Below are 17,476 nucleotides of genomic sequence, written 5' to 3' on the forward strand. Positions count from 1 at the left end.
GGATTCTGTTGGGTGATGTGAGGTTTACTACCCTGACATGCGGTGGTTTGTTGCGGAGATAACTCTTGATTCACGAGACGTCGAAACCCTTTGGAAGCATTTTAAGGAATGTCCAAAACTGACAAGGTGAGCTGAAGACTTTTAAAAGTATCCTCCTGGGTTGAAAATGTTTTCTCTTCTTTGGAGTTACGCAAGAAGCAAAGTAGCACAAAGGGTAAAATTCGTTCATTCATTATGCCCACTGTCAAGAACTCGCGATTAATTCTACTGTCATCTTATGTAAGGTCATTTTTTTATTTTATCCAAGTTGTCTGGCTCAGATTCATTTTCTCACTTTGTATTTTCTAAGACAATAGAAACAAGACACTTTTTTCCCCCCCAGTCGTTGGTTTCACTCTATGCCACATCCATCCCTGTTTGTGAGTTTCTTTCTGACTGTGCTGCATGCAAACAATCCTCAAGGAGTTGGTTCAAAGATCCAAGTGTACTGTATGTACAGCATCAGGTAACCGGGCGCAGGGTTTAATTACATGCTCCGTGGCCCAGACTGAACCCGTCCCTGCACACGCTGCCAGATGCCTGGTCCCCATGACGGCGTGTGTGTGGGCGTGTGTGTGTGTGTGTGTGTGTGTGTGTGTGTGTGTGTGTGTGTATGACATTCTCACCCACCATTGCCCTTAGTATTAATGCGAGCTGGACATGTCCTCGTGACATGGCTTGATTCATTTGAGGATGAGACACAGATACTGAATAGTTGATGAGATGGGAGGCGTACAGGGCCGGGGTGAGGAGAGGGAGGAGAGGAGAGAGGGAGGGACCGAGCAGGAGAGGCGGGGGGGATCCACTCAAGCTCCACTCGGCTTCAGCTAGTCCGGGAGGCTGGATGTGGAAAAACACCTTGCGAGGCTGGGACTGCTAGACTCAGACGCAGTTATCCCGAGAAGAAGGAGCAGCTGTGGGGCGGATGGTTGGCTGGTGGGATGGCCCGCGCTTTCGACTGATCAGAGGGAACTGAGGAGTGTCCATGGAGAAATTCAAAGGTCCCACCACAGGATTTACCAAGGCCACCTGTGGATGGAGAGTCCTGCTCCTCCCGCAGCTGAACAGACAGTCCCTGTACGTGTACGGCAGCGAGGTGGCCGTGGAGAAGGAGTGCAAGCGCCAGCTGGAGAGCGGAGTCTTTGTCATCCACCCCTTCAGCCCCATGAGGTACTTCAGACACGAGGCGCTGCGTCTCGGGACGTCTCGCATTCAGCACCCGATGCTCAGAGTGAAAAGCAGGAGCGAATGACAATAGAGAAGATTGTCTAAGTATTAGAAACCATTTGTCATTTCAATCAGGTGGGAAAGAAAAATTGTTCAAATTAAAACTTGACTGCAGTTTACAGTTGAAAGTTTCTTCAATGAGATGGCAGGGAAACAGCTGAAGTCACCATGCATAAAAGTCTTTTAATGTACGTTTTTACAGATTTATGTGCAGATTATTTCCATGCGCATGCTTGGTATTATTTTATTTATTTTATATTTAGTCATATTTGAATTACTCATATATATATATATATATATATATAAATTTTAAATAAATAAATACACATTTTAAAAAAATTAATTTTTTTATATTTGTATTTTCTAATATTTAACACTGGATGGAGTAGCTTGTCAACAAATAATCAATGTCTCCTGGCTGATCAATAAAGTATGTTCTATTCTATTCTATTCTATTCTGAAGTTGCCCCTCCCCAGCCTACTGCTGAACACAGCTGACTGACAGGATGCCTTGACTTATTTTCCAAGTGTTGCTGTTTGAAAATGTTTCCTGCTATGAAAAACACAAGCAGTCGTGGCGCGAACACCACACCAGAACCATCCACCACCTGATTCATGTTTCAAATCCTGTAACTAGTGTGAAACTAGTCAGTTTTTTCTTTTTTTCCGTACGGTATGTTGACACATTTCAGGTGCAAACGTGGCAAAATCTAAACACTACAGGTTCAGTTGCTTTAGTTTCCCAATACCAGGCTGACTTTCAGGTTGTCACAACATGTTACTTAATGAATTAATGGATTCATTACATAGAGGGAATTAAGAAATCAAATTTTTAGTTTTTATCAAATTTTTGTCCTTTATGCTATGTCCTATGCAGCAATAGTTAGCATAATCATGTATGTATTAATGTATCAAACATACAGTATGTTACAAAGGACTTCAAACTATTTTCTTCAAACTTGTGATTTACACTTCTTTCCTGTTGGTGGAACATTTATTTATGTCTCCTTTTTTCCCCCCTTCAATCTTTGCTATTAAACCTTCACGGCAAACTGATTAGCAATCCTCCAAAAGGTTGTAAAAAAGAGAATAAAAAATCTTATATTGTAAATTTAGAAAAATAATTTTTTTTAATTATGCTTATTTACTGACAAAAAAATCTAATTTTAATATTTTTTCGTCTGGAAAAAAAAAATCCGCCATCATTAGTTGCCCCCATGACAATCCCCTTACAGTGGATGTAACTAGAGCGTTTTTGAGGTATGTTTCAGTTGATCAATGTGTTGATGCGCATTGATTGAATTAATAACCCCTGCCTCAGAAAAAATTTTATTTAACCATAATCCCTGAGGCATTAACGTAACATGACAAAAAAAACACCTAATTTCTCTTAGAAATTGTTCAAAATGGGAAAGACAAACAGAACATGCCAGGAAAGAAAGCCAGATGTTTTCTTTTCAGATCAGAAAATGACCACAGGGAAAGCAGCTGCTCGACTAAACAAGACTAAACAGAAATTGAAAAGATTTGAAGCAACTGGAGCGGTGACAAACAAGGCTGGAGAGATTCACCTTAAATCCCCAGAGAGTGAGGAAAACCTGGTGATGGAGGTCACTGTAGAAAACCGCAGCTAGTTTTTCACTGTAAGGTTATGTCATTGCAATAAAACAGCAACGAGTACCGATGCTTCTGGACGGGGGTTGACAGTTCATTTTCTTTGCACTGCATATGTGAAGTCAAACAAGACAGAAACAGATCAAAAGAGATACCTAAAATAAAACATGACATAAACCTGAACCTTTTTCTTATGTTAATACAGAAATATTAGAAAACAGGAAATGCATTTTCTCATATACAATATATATATATATATTAGATCTATAGGTTGTTATTAGTCTGTAAACAAAGCAAAAGCAGAGAGAGAACAAAACCTTTGGGATCAGAGAGCGGAGTAATTGGAGCCAGGCAATTTAAGCCGGGTTGACGGGATGTGCAGTCACATTATCACTCGTCCTACCAACTTCAGCATGAGAATTTAGTTTAAGCTCCTTGAAAGTTTCAAGTCTCAGAAAGACAAATAAATTAAATTAAATAAATATATACATATATTTATTTATTTTTTTTTTTTTTTAACTTCCGCATCTGCCCTCCTGCAGGAGTTACTACATCATGGTCATGATGGCCATCACCTTCCTGAACCTGATCGGGATTCCCATGGAGATCGCCTTCCTGGACGGCGACAGCGGGCTGGCGTGGGAGAGCTTCAACGTGTTCTCGGACACGCTGTTTCTGATGGACGTGGTCCTGAACTTCCGGATGGGCATCATAACGGAGGACGCCGAGGTGAGAGAGAGTGGCCGCCCGCTCCACTTTTCAGACACAATCTGGACGGAGAGATAATCCCCTCACCGACAGGCTCATGCAATCCACCAACCGTCCCATCTGTAATCCACTCAATACACGAAAGGCCAGATTAACCTCCCATCCTGAGATACGGGCAACATTGGCACCTGCTGCGCGGTTTTATAACGGGGGATTATAATGAGCGTATAACGTTTCCAATTAAGCATCCTTCTGTCAATATCCCGTTTGTTTTCCCCGAATCGCGGAGTTCTTGCTAATCACGAATGATGCGTCTGTGATGTTTTGCAACACAAACATCTGGATTTGCATCTGGATTACTTTATTTTTTTAAGTCCGTTTCTGCGAACTTCTGACATTCATGCAAGTCTTCTGTATGAATAACACATACAAATCCGATCCAGCATGACGGTTTATTTTCAAAGTACTCCCTAAATATCGGATCAGGTGGCGCGTTAACCCTCTAAATCGGTTCATGGCACAGGCTACATCCGGTCTCCGTCCTCTCTTTCAGGAAGCTATTCTGGATATCAAAAAAATCAGAGTCAGCTACCTGAGGACGTGGTTCATCCCGGACGTCATAGCAGCTTTCCCCATTGGATACATCCTGCTGTTTGCGGTAATGAGAGTCTTGTTTTTTTTTTTTTTACTAGAGCTGCCTGCGACCTACATCAAAACAAAAAAAACCCTCACAGTGTTTGCGTTTCTAGGACCTACACTACCACAACGATGACAACCCATCCAAGGCCAACAGGATGATGAGGATACTGATGTTCGTGCGGATCCTCAGCTTGATCCGGCTGGCTCGAGTGTCCAGATTGGTCAGGTTCTTCAACGAAGTTGAGAAAGTAAGTTCAACAACTATTTTTATTTTATTTATTTATTTTTTTACATTTGTCTCAATTCAGGGTGGCCCTAAAAGATTTGGAAGTACTTTTGCTGTGCTTGGCAAACAGTATAAATGAAGGTTTTATAAATCTCTAATTGTGCTCATTTTGTTCATTGCAGAATAATCTAGTTTAGGTTTTACTGTTCTTGCAACGAGCTGGCAAAGGCAGTCCGGATCTCTTGACTCGTGGTCAAACAGTTCTGTAAGCCATGGTGGAAAGTCATGTGTTTTATGTATGGTGTTTGTACTGTTCCCGTTACAATAAGCGATTGAAAACTTGTTGAAGGAGAAGATGGCAAAAGACTTTATATTTCCTTCTTTATGCTCATGTCGATTCCTTAAGAGGTGGCACTTTGGTTGGTGAGCTTTGTTGGCAACATCAACAACTGTCCGACCGACTGTTTCTGCCGTTTGTTGTATGCTATTATCTACAAAGCGGAGGCTCATTTCTTTTGTTTGTCAGTTTTCTCTGCTCTGTGGCTATTTAAACGTAAATAAGCTTGGTGGATGAGATCGGCTACACATGCGGGTATCGGCCGATTGCCGGTCACCCGAACAATCGGTGCACCGTTATAAATGATAATTTTTTTGTTTCTATTAAATAAGCAAATTAAATAGAGCCAGATCGACAAGCTTAATACTAGAGAGGCATCCATTTGGCCCTGTAGGTTTATGTTTGTTTGAACTGTTTTCCTGACAGATGAGAATCATTACTTATTTAGGTGTAAATTTAGTTGTTTGGGTAATCTGACTAAACTGTTGGTTTGTTTGCAGCCCGGGTGATCGTCTGACCGCTCCCGTTTCTGACTCTGCCTTATTTAGTTGTACAGCTGTCATTTGATCAAACTGCTGACCAAAGCAGTGAAGCCAGCACTCGTACTAACCCAGAAGAAAGCGTAATTCTAATGCTCTTTTGATGAATTCTTACCCCGATTTTTTTTTTGGTCCTTCTTGGACACCATGCTTTTCTCTGTGTTCGCCGTTGCCATGCAGATTATTGGCTAAAACACATGGAAAACATTACCTGCGACATTTGCCTAGCCAATATGACCGCGCCAGTCTGATGCTTTGATGGCAAGTTGTAGAGAAACTTCATGTACATGCGCTGAAATTTGCACTCTTTCGTGTCGTGTCTTCTCGGCAGGTGTCAAACGCAAACCTGGAGGTAGTTCGGCTCTTCTTCCGCATCTTGTCTCTCTTCATGATGATTTTTTTGCTGTGTCACTGGAACGGCTGCATCCAGTACTTCGTCCCCATGCTGGAGGAGTTTCCCACCGACTGCTGGGTTCGGAAGGAAAACCTGATGGTAAAGGCCACCAAACCTTTCCCCAAATGTACAGACAGCACAGGATGACGAATTTATCAAATTAGAGGGCCAGTTCTGTGGTTTCTTGGTGACGTCGTTTGGTTAACGGGTTACAATATAACAATGTCACCTTATTTCTTTCAGAACTCCACAGTCATCGTTAAATACTCTTGGGGAGTTTTCCGAGCTCTCTCCCAGATGATTGCGCTCTCTTACGGCTCCATGGACGCTCCAACAAGTCAGGCGCTACCCTTTTCTTCAGGCATCTCACACTTTTTTAAAAAAAACACACAAGTACCCAAAGGTTCTCACTAGTCCTTTTGCTCTCCAGATTACATAGAGATGTGGATCGTCATGGTCAGCATGGTGTCTGGCTGCATGATGTACACCATCCTCGTAGCCAACGCTACGACCATGATCGCCAACCTTGACCCAGCAGCCAAGGAATACAAGAGCAAGGTCCTTATACTAGCCTTTAGCGAGTAAAGTTGCTGGCTCTCCTTTGTTGTTCTTACCGTGTTTTTTTTGTGACGAGTATATATGTTAGTACGGAAACCTTGATATAGCTACAATAACTAGTCCCTGCTTAGACATTTTATTCAGCAAATACATTCATGACTGTGGAAACTAAAAACATGTTTCAAAATTCAATTCAGTTCAAACTGCGTTCTTGGACTCTAAGTCCATAGCTACACAGATTAAAAACAAAACAACACAACAATAAAATCCTGCATGTATATTTAAAGAATATAAAAGCAGAATATAAATAAACTCCACAATTACTTAAATAGGAATCAGTGCTCACAAACATTTCTACCAGAGCAGACTGAATGAGAAACGAGTTACTCATTGTCGGATTTGTGAGTGCTAAAATAATTCTGCTACCCAAACCATTCAGTCTCTCTTCAAAAGTGAACATCGACATATTTCACAAGTTTACTTACCGCAAATTTTTTTTTTTACAACATGTTTATTAGCACTAAAAGAGTCACGTTTAGCCAATTCTGCAGGTTCTGTGGATAAAATTGTTAAAATGGTGATAATCAAGCTGCAGTTGCTGTTAAACACTCTCTCCTTCATTTGGCTCAGACACAAAGAAAAATGTTTTCAGCATTCTGGACCGTTACAGAAAAAAGGTTCATACTTTTAAGCTTTTTAAATTTCCTAGTTGTAAGAAATGAATCTTGGAGTCCTTCAAGCAATATACTATGGAATTACACGGTTTATAATTGCTGTGGTTTTTTTCCCCCCACAGATGAGTCGCTTGGAGCACTACATGGCCTTCATGAAGCTTCCACCAGAGTTGCAGCTTCGCATCAGCAACTACTACCAAGCACGCTACGGAGGGAAATGGTTCGATGAGAAATACATAATGGACACGATATCATCATCACTCAAAGAGGTGAACCTCATCAATACACAACTATCCCTAAACATACTGGGATACATTTTCATATTTTTGCTAAGTTGTTGTAATGAAATTTTTTATTCAAAGTCACTAGTATTTAAGGTATAGACTAAGTGACGCTTGAGCTACAAAACCTTGTTATCTGTAATATATATACAAGGTTTCCCCCAGAAAATTTGCTAACCCCGGTGGTTGGGTGTTAGAGCAGTCATTCATTCAGCGGCGCGTCGTGTTTTTGAGTTAAAAAATGTTTAAAGTTGACAGGAAATTTGAAAATATCAGTTGATTATCATGTGTTATTGAAAGCTTGCGAGATTAATAACTGAACACCAACTATAAAGACTTAAAAAATGCCAACATTTTAAAATGACTTAAAAAAAATAAGCAATGCGTAGCCTGGTGGGGGCAGAAGTAAAGCCTGGTGGCCCGCCAGGCTTACAATACACTGGGGGAAACCCTGATATACACATACTAATTGTCTAACTTCGTGTTTGGATCCTTACATTTCTAATGAACCGCAACATGGGTAATTTTCTTTTCTTTCCCAGCAAGTCCTGATGGTGATGTGCAGCCAGCTGCTGAAGAAAGTGCCGATGTTTCAGAACAGAGAGGAAAACTTCATCAACGACGTCCTCCTCAAACTGCATTACGAGGTTTTCCAGGAGGGAGACGTCATCGTCCGACAGAACGTCCCGGGCGATCGCATGTTCTTCATCGATCACGGAGAGGCGGTGATGGAGACCGAGTCGTACGAGAGGGAGCTCTGCGACGGAGACTTTTTTGGAGGTATGCTTCGATTTGTTCCATATCTCTGGTTACATTCAGAGAACTTCAAATTGTATATTTAGTCATTTGTAAAATAGGACATGATATTTCCCTCATTGTGATCACTATTAACTCATCACAGCAATCATTATTATTCTGTCTACAGCTGTCCTTTTTAAAACGTTGCCAATGAAAGCTGTTCTGAATCCACTTCCTGTGATTACATTGCGGTTGATTTTGTAAATTCGGTGGAGTTGACGGTATTGCCACTGTTTTTCTTTCTAAACTTCACCCAAAAAAAGAGAATGGAGATCCAACAACAACAAAAAAAGAGTCAATTTGCTTCATGTAATTGAATTAAGTTGGTCAAACTTAATTTATTTACATTTGTTTAACATGATAACTTAATAAACTTGACATTTACTTGGAAAAAGACCTATTTTATTACTCGTAACAAATTAACTCAATTATTTTAGAAAGATATGATGAAGCATTGATGTTGATTGTTGTCAGTAGATGACACTATAGTTGGAATAAGACATTTCTGCCCATTAGGTGCTTTAGCTCCTGTTGACCAATTGTGAATGAACCTTTCAAACTAAAATCCTGTAAGAAAGCTGAGGATGCCATACACACTAGTTAAACGTGGTGTATTTCTTCCATATTACGCTTCACTTTAATTAACTTGCAAACAACCAGTCGAATGTTGCAATATATTCAATAAACCACTGTGACTGTTAAAATCACTTCATGGTGCCCTACAGCACATGAACCATAAAATGATGAAACACTAAAATAACTAAATATGAATTAAATAACTAATTTCACACGTTTTTGTTAATGGCTAATATATTATTGACTTGAATGCATTTCAAATGTATTGATTTATTCCTACACAGTGCAAAAATATTCAAAAATCCCTTGAACTTTTTTGTTGCCTTTTTTTTTTTTTTTTGAAAATTCAGCAATATATTTCAATACTTTTTACATAACACAAAGCAGATCGTAATGTTGAGGTGAAGAAAAATACGACATGCTCTTCAATATTTTGTTCGGATAAAAATCTGAAAAGTGTGGCATGCATTTGTGTTCAGCTGACAGCAAAAAAAAAAACAAACAAAAAAAAAAAAACGGCATCTTCTAGCATGATGCTGCCACCACCATGTTTCACCTATTGGCTGCTGGGTTCAGGGTTTCAGTGTTAGTCCTCCTCCACACATAGCATTTTTTGTGTGTAAAAACCAAAAACTTTGATTTTATTCTCCTCTTAACAGAGTGTCTTTGTGTTTGAAATTGGGGTTTTCATGACTTTCTTACAACAATAGCTTCCTTTTTGCGAGTCTTTCATAAAGGTCCATGTTCATGGAGCGCCTGGTTAACAGTTGTCCTGTGATTAGATTCCCCACCTCAGCTGTAGATCTCTGAAGCTCCTACTATTAGCCTATTTTCGCTGTGCCGCTAATTAATGCTCTCCCCGCACAGCCTGTCAGTTCAGGCGGACGCCCACATCTGTGCTCTTTTCATTTTTTGTAGGATGGATTAAACGAGGCTCTGCCAAAAAAGTTCAAACCTTGGAACCTTGTTTTAAAAAGCTAAATCTCTTTTAAAAGTTCCCTACAACCAACATTCTCCAACGAAACCTCAGAGGACTTCTCAGAAGATCTGAAGACTGAAGTATATGCAGCTGGACTCTGTATGCTAATTAGTAGAGATGAACCGATCCAATATCAATACCTGTATCGGTCCTGATATTGAAAAAATTCTAGATCGGGTATTGGTGACAATTTGCTCGATCCATAAGGGCAGATCTATTCAGTGTGATTATTTGTGGTCTAGGCAACATCATGATTTCTTATTAATTTTGCATTATATTTACAATTCCCAATTGCGCTTTCTGAACCATTTGAAAGAAGGTTTGTTGCAGTTTATTTTTTACATGTTTGATCAACGTAGTCAATTTGTTGTGTTTGTTCACTAAGTGAACAAATTCAAGTTGTATTGTTTTTACATGCTTGACCAACCCTCGGCGTATCTAAGTGTGCTGTGCCGGTGCAGGGTTACCACATAAATTTCTAGTTCTGTATATTTATGTCTGTGTTTCAAAGAATTTACGTTTTAAGTCAATTCAGAAAAGATTTTCTGTATCGGATTGGCCGATACTAATCCTCAGATATCTGTATCGGAAGTTTAAAAATAGTGGATCGGTGCATCCCTACTAATGAGGTGGCTTGTGAAAACAGTTGGTTGGATTGTGTTTCATTTAAGGTTATCAGAGTAAACGGGGCTAAATCAGATTTTATGGTCACATAGCAAAATGACATTTTTCAAGGCATTTAAATTTATATTTTAAATGTACTTCCAATTTTATTTTGATAGTAACACTGTGACATTTAATAGTACCTAAAAACCAATTAAATTATTTCTTTGTTGCTTTTCTTGGCACTTTTGTGACTGTATTTTGGCAGAACCGCATGTTGAGTTACTGTCACAGGGCGTTCTGTCTTTACAGAATGTGTTTCAGAGCATGACAAATGCGTTTTTGAAAATGCCAGTTGGTCCTTGTATTTATCTCCGGCTTTGGCAGTTCCGAGCTTCGCCTTCTCCTTTTTCCATTTGGCAGATTGATCACATATAGTGACTTTTTTTCCCCCTTCTTCTTCTTCCTTCGTTCCTCTCCTCCCTCTCTCCTCCGTACTTTAAACCATTTGCTTAATTCAGTGGCTTTTTAGGCTGGAACCCGTCCCAGTCCGGTTGGCACCGGAGCCCGTCGGAGCTAACGGCTAACGTCTGTTCGTTTTAATTTCAGATTAACCGTTAGAGCTCACCCGCGCGCTCCGCCATTAAGGCCCGCGCGCTCATTAGCCTTCCGTCTTTCCCTCCCGTGTGTCCGCAGAGACGTGCGTGCTGACCAAAGGCAAGCATCTGGCCACGGTGAAGGCGCTGACCGACTGCCAGTGCTTCTCCTTGTCCTGGGACGACTTTCAGGAGGCGCTTCGGTGCTTCCCGGACATCAAGAAGGACCTAGAAAAGATGGTTCTCGTCAACGCCGACGGCGAAGTTGTGTAAGATTCTCTTCCTCCCCCTCCCAAAAAAAGAAAAAACCATTAACTGTTTTTTCTGTGAAGGAATCTGAATCTAACCCTATGCACTTCCGAGGCATTTGGATGGATAAAGGAGAGTTTTTTGCACATGAATGAAAGTTGAGCACCTTTTAAATGCTACAATACTATGTAGAGTTTTTGCCTTCTCATCCCCTATTTATCTACACCAAACAAAGACCTCAACATAAAGGGCATTTTGGGGTGTTTTGCCTTTTTTTTTTTTTTTTTTGCTGAACTATTGCTGTTTATTGCGAAAACAAAATTCGTAGGAACTTATTCTCTCCTGTCACGTTTTTGGAGCTGAAACTTCTTCTGGGAAATGTAGTATAGATACTAAATGGAGAAACAAGCATTCATTTCATAACCGTGGATGTGTCACATGGGTGGTTAACAACAGGCACAGTGCAGGTCAGAGGTTTACATACACTTATTATGAGTATACATTTTATATAGCGTATTTTCCGCACTATAAGGCGCACCTTCAATGAATGGCCTATTTTAAAACTTTTTTTATATATAAGGCGCACCGCATTATAAGGTGCATAGAACAGACGCTACAGTAGAGGCTGGGGTTACGTTATGCATCCATTAGATGGAACTGTGATAAAGGGAATGTCAACAAAATAGTCAGATAGGTCAGTCAAACTTTATAAATAGATTACAAACCAGCGTTCTGAGAACTCCGTTCATTCCCAAAATGAATAAACAGCTGTTGCTTCCTCCACTTCCGCACCATTGATTGGTTCATGTTAAATTCTCTCTCTGCTGCTCTATTCCCGTGTTCTACTGCCTGACTGATCGCCTTGAGTTTAAACTCTGCGTCGTAAGCGTGTCTCTTAATAGGAGCCATTTTGGGGTCTTTACACAAAACCCAGCGTGCCCCGCGCGCTTCTTCTTCTACGGGGGAAAATGAAGTCGGCGGCTGCTTACCGTAGTTGTGAGACCTGTTGTGGCTCAATATTGGTCCATATATAAGGCGCACTGTCGGCTTTTGAGAAAATTGAAAGTTTTTAGGTGCGCCTTATGGTGCGGAAAATACGGTACATTTTTCTTTTGTTTTATTTTATTTCTGTATTTCATTCCCAATTCATGTAACAACTGAAAGAAATCAAGAATGAAAAGGAGCAGGGCCTAGTGTAAACTTATAATATTTCCGCGGATTCACCTAAAGAGAAAACTAGCTATTCAACTCACAGACAATAGTTCAAATATACACAAAAAATACACAAGAAAACATTAAGTTAATTAGTGGCATACTGCTTCATCAGAATGATTTTTTTTTTTCAGATGTCTCTTAAGAGCAGAGAGAGATTTAGATTTGCATGATTATCGCCCCGTGGGAAAAAAGAGAAACAGCTTAAATGCATTACTAAATATTGAAAATGAACATGGCAATCCTGCTAATGACTGGCATACAAGTTTAATGTTTTCACTTAGCAACAGTCACACAGTGACCACTGGGGTTTTGTTTGATGCCAGATTGCAACTTGCTTATTTTTATTTATTTTTTCCAACATATATCTAAGCCGTCGCTTTACCCAAACCCCATTAAGGTCAATTTTGTAGCTTATTATAGACGCCAAACAGCAAAGTGAGAACGAAAATATAGAGAAATCGATGGACTCCCACAGGAGACTGGAACTATCCATGTTCAAGGTGAAGCAAAGCGCACCAACAATCAGCGCTTCCTGTGCTTTTCCGCCCCGCCCTCTGCAGAACAAAGCGCTGCGGAGACCTTCACACTGAAGGTCAGTTTACAGTCTGATTGAAAGACCCAAACTGAAGCTGGAAGCTGTTTACTGTTAACAACAACAAAAAAAACAAAGATGGTTGGTAGATTTATTTATTTGTTCTTAGCCACTGTTTCCCTTGACAGTGTTTGCACTCTGCCATGTTGTTGAACCACTTCTGGAGAATAGTTTGACCGGAGCACATCCGTGGTTTCCATAAATATTAAATGAACGCCATCTCTCGTAGATAAAGCAGGTGTGGATCATATCTAAGCCACGTCCATTTTTTGTCTTTTACCTCATTAGCAATAGACTACCTGCTCTGTTTGTCCTTTCTTCTTTTTTTCTTTTCTTTGTAAAATAAAAGTGGCCTTAACTTTACGGACGAACATTACTGCAATAGAGCTGGGCTTGATTATGCATATCTTGGTCTCCTTCAAATTAGCTGTAGCTCTGCTGACTTCTCTCCTTCCTCCAAATATGATCTGTATTTACCTCAATGTCGTGGCAAAGATAGAGATCCAAGGCTAATTACCATAAGTGCACAGGATATAACAGTCCGGATGCCTCTTAGAAGAATGGATGAAATGTTTTTCGAATTTGTAATTACTCCTTTAATTTATGTTCACTGTTTTATTTTGTCTGGAATAAAGAGCAATAAAGTGAACCTATCTGAACTCTAAATGAGGCTCTCTGTTTTCTCATGCTTGTCCGCTCTGCGTGTGGCTTTGCGCGAATATCTATGGCTCCTCCTCAGCTGTTGTCCATATTTTTACCATGTTACAACCACAGACATTGATGTTTCCTGTTGGGTTATTTTATGTGACAGACTAAAATAAAGCGGCACACGATTCAGAAGTGGAAGATGGGACACGGTTTTCCACGTTTTCTGTATTCAGTTCCTTGAATCAACGTTGTGTGCAGTCAGTCACTTTACTGGACTATCCTGAAATATTTGTCATTTTTCATTTAAAAAAAAATGGAATGTTACATGAAAGATGCAATATTATTGGTGGACCTTTGCCCACCACACTTCTTTCTTCCACTCAATTTCTTGTTAGTATGCGTCAGCGTTGACATTTGTGTCTTGTGTGTAAATGACTGATCCGTTTCATGCGTTTCCATTAAGGTTCTTTTTTCCAGCATTCTCCATTTGAGACGCAAAATTTGGGGCTTTTCGTTATCTATAAGCCATAATCATCAAAAGTACAACAAACAAAGCCTTGTAATATCTATGTGTGGTAGATCTACTACACTGCAAAAACACAAAAATCTTACCAAGTATTTTTAGTCTAGTTTCTAGTGCATAAATCGTTTTCGGCAACACAGAGAAGCTTGTTTTAAGTCAATAATTTCTTAATATTGACGAAAAAGTTCCAGATTATTTCACTTAAAACATGAGCAAAATGTGCTGTCAGAGCTGAAATATTCTGCCAGTGGTATTAGCACTTTTTCACCGATATTAAGGAATTATTGACTTAAAGCAAGCTCCTCTATCTTGATGAGAAGTTACTTGTAAGTCGGTTTTGTCTTATTTCAAGTGGACTAAGATATTTGCGCTAGAAACTGGACGAAAAATACTTGGTAAGATTTTGTGTTGTCGCAGCATTCAGACTGGACAGAGAGGATCCATGGATGATTCATTTTAAAGGAATTCTACAGATTCTAAGTTGAATTTACAGGCTTTCGTAACACATCTGTCATTGCATTGGTCGGACGTTTAGGCTCATTGTCTCCATCCCCGTCTCAAGCCTTCCTGCTTAAGAAAATAGCACGATGCTCATCATGATGGTGATGGTTAGTTATTGACCTAATTTTTTTTTTTTTTTTAAATTACGTATGTTTATGTATGCAAACAACAACTAGTCCCTCAAAAGAGCAGCACACTACCAAGCCATTCCTTCTTCCCTAATTTCAGTCCGATTTTCTGCCTCATTCAGCATTAACGTTAATCCACCAACTTTGGCTCTCTCCGTCCTAAGCCCCTTATTAAAAGCACTCTGGACTCATTTCAGTTTGGGAATTTAGAAATGTTTCTTAGCAGCAGTGAATGAAAACAAGTGATCTAAAAAAAAAAAAAGAAGAAAATTCAACAGTGGCGTTCTCCAGTAGTATGCATTGAAAACCAGTCCCTCTGTCGTTGTGTGGTTCCCCCATCAGCGACACACACAGACCCAGCCTAATGTGAGCGGTCACTTCAGAGGGAACTGATCTCAGTAATTACTCATTTCTTACATAATAACATCACTTGTATGGTTATTTTTATGCCGTGACCTGTGTTGAACTAGGATTTACAGTGTAAATTACATGCAGGCTGTAAATATCGTCATATTTTTTGGCGCAGTATTGGTGTCATTCAGCCATTGGCTCATTAATTTCACTCTTTCTTTCTTTTTTTTTGTTGGAGATGGAAACCCCCCCCCCCCCCCCCCTTCAGCTGGCAAAATATTTACCAGCTCAGCTTCTTACAAGGTTGAGGCGCAGATGATCTAAATATTCCTTTCATTTTCACACGGAGGAGATGAATACAGCAAGCTCCTTTCCCCAGAGGACCCAAATGTTTTCTGTCACATTTATCTTTTTGGTCTGGAAACCAGAGATTTTATCTTGAACAGCTGTGTTCCTCATTGTTCCTCTTATAGACGCGTTTGGGTTGAGCACAGTGTCAAAGATGGTTCTTGCGTCTTCGAGTTATTAAGAGTCAGCCTCAGTGTAACAATTTTCTTCACGCTTAAAATGAACTTAAAGATGTGCAATGTGTAAACAGATACAGAGACTTTCACATCCTACAGAACTGAATCGACGGCTTCCAAAACAAGACGCCATTACAACCTTTAACCTCTGATGAATTTTTTTTTTTTTTTTTTTTTAAGCGAATCATCAGTAATGCCTTACTAAATTAGCAGATGTCGGATCTCAGTAAGTTAATTGAGAAGTACGTAAATACTTATGGAGTTGGGATGCTAATCAGCGGCTTCCAAGATGGCCGCTTTGACAAAATGGGTCAAATTCGCATTGTAATATCTTGTTACACCTCTGTTGCTTATGAGCATCACAGAAATAAGAGTAGCGCTACTTCAGCATATTTTTACTCGAATAAAGGTAAAAAATAGTGACTCAAAAGTAAGAAAATATATGGTTTAAAAGGCTACACAGGTACTGAGTGACTGACCAAAACAGTCATTTGATATTTAAAACTTGAATCTGTAGACTGACAGAAATATGAAGTTATGTGGAAACTTTGGTATTTTAAAGACCAAAATGGAAATAATTCATATAAATAACAATAATAATTATGAGACAAAAGTAACATTCTTGCCCTGCGACAGACTGGCGACCTGTCCAGGGCGAACCCCGCCTCCCGCCTGGAATGTAGCTGGAGATGGGCACCAGCAACCCTCCCGACCCCATTGGGGACAAGGGTGAACAGACAATGGATGGATGGATGGATGGAAGTAACATTCTTTCATATGTAAAACTTTAGGAAAAGCTGCACGTCTGTGTGTGTGAACTTTTGGTTAAAACAAGCTTGCTCTTCGTTCATGAAGTTACTCACAGTGGCAACAGAATCCAGAAGCTTTACTCAAGTGAGAATAGCGGTACTTCATAATAAAGTTACGCAAGTAAAAGGAGAAAGTACAGCGTTGCAGAAATAACGTTTTCTGTCACATTTATCCTCCTAAAAAAGTCGCTCAGTAGCTGAGTCAATGCAACTACCCACTACCCAACTCTGAATCTGAGTGGGTCACCTTTTTTCTTGCTTTTGACACAAGTTCCAAAAGCAATGTGTGTGCGAGACAAAGTGTGTGTGTGGCGATAAAGTTTTTGAATCTCTGTGCCACCCCAAGGTTGATTCCCTCAATGTGATGACCTGTCAAATCCGACACAATTAAATTTTAACGATGCCTGCCGGGAAACCTGGAGACCGCACGCCTCTAATTGTTCACCCAGTGTTTGGGCTTGCAGCTGTGTCCAACCTTGCTCTGTCACCACCAGGACTGCAGTCAGAGGAACACAGAGGGCGTTCGACTGCCTTTCCTGCCAGCAGTCCTTTACGTTCAGCAGGAACGCCGCCGCATCATTTTGGTGCGACACCTGAAGCAAGTAGAGCAAAACAGTTTTCTACTTATCAGGAAATAAATAAATAAATAGAATAACTATTGTTCAGTTATGTGTTTGTTTTTTGTTTGTTTTTTTAAATGGAAAATTTGCCTGAGTCATGAGGTATGGGCTTCTACTGAAGAAAATACCCTCCCAAAAAAGAAAAAGAAACAAATAAAAATTATTTGGCTTGGACATCACAATGTATATACTGGTCATGTTGGTCAGCTATCCATCCATCTTCTGTCCACCCTTGTCCCTAATGGGGTCGGGAGGGTTGCTGGTGCCTATCTCCAGCTACGTTCCAGGCGGGAGGCGGGGTTCACCCTGGACAGGTCGCCAGTCTGTCGCAGGGCAACACAAAGACATACAGGACAAACAACCATTCACACACAAACACACACCTAGGGAGAATTTAGATAGACCAATTAACCTAACAGTCATGTTTTTGGACTGTGGGAGGAAGCCGGAGTACCCGGAGAGAACCCACGCATGCACAGGGAGAACATGCAAACTCCATGCAGAAAGACCCCGGCCGGGAATCGAACC

General features: G+C 40.2%; 1 protein-coding gene across 1 annotated transcript; it reads left to right on the top strand.

Moving 5' to 3' along the window:
* The first annotated feature begins 844 nt into the window (after positions 1-844).
* On the top strand, positions 845-16,942 carry LOC114147538 (potassium/sodium hyperpolarization-activated cyclic nucleotide-gated channel 1-like). The gene is made up of 11 exons (XM_028022013.1): positions 845-1,209; positions 3,423-3,609; positions 4,142-4,246; positions 4,338-4,475; positions 5,661-5,822; positions 5,967-6,060; positions 6,154-6,281; positions 7,078-7,224; positions 7,779-8,016; positions 10,889-11,057; positions 16,823-16,942. The coding sequence occupies exons 1-11, from the start codon at positions 1,025-1,027 to the stop codon at positions 16,923-16,925; spliced, it is 1,656 nt and encodes a 551-aa protein (XP_027877814.1). The 5' UTR covers positions 845-1,024; the 3' UTR covers positions 16,926-16,942.
* Positions 16,943-17,476: the final 534 nt, after the last annotated feature.

The sequence above is a fragment of the Xiphophorus couchianus genome, chromosome 7 (assembly GCF_001444195.1).
Source record: "Xiphophorus couchianus chromosome 7, X_couchianus-1.0, whole genome shotgun sequence".
Classification (NCBI taxonomy): Eukaryota; Metazoa; Chordata; class Actinopteri; order Cyprinodontiformes; family Poeciliidae; genus Xiphophorus; species Xiphophorus couchianus.

Bases quoted from the DNA above. Each gene is read 5' to 3' on its own strand.
- LOC114147538 (XM_028022013.1), top strand. From the start codon at position 1,025: ATGGAGAAATTCAAAGGTCCCACCACAGGATTTACCAAGGCCACCTGT. The intron at 1,210-3,422 runs GTACTTCAGACA...GCCCTCCTGCAG, and splicing joins CACCCCTTCAGCCCCATGAG to GAGTTACTACATCATGGTCA. The intron at 5,823-5,966 runs GTAAAGGCCACC...TATTTCTTTCAG, and splicing joins TTCGGAAGGAAAACCTGATG to AACTCCACAGTCATCGTTAA.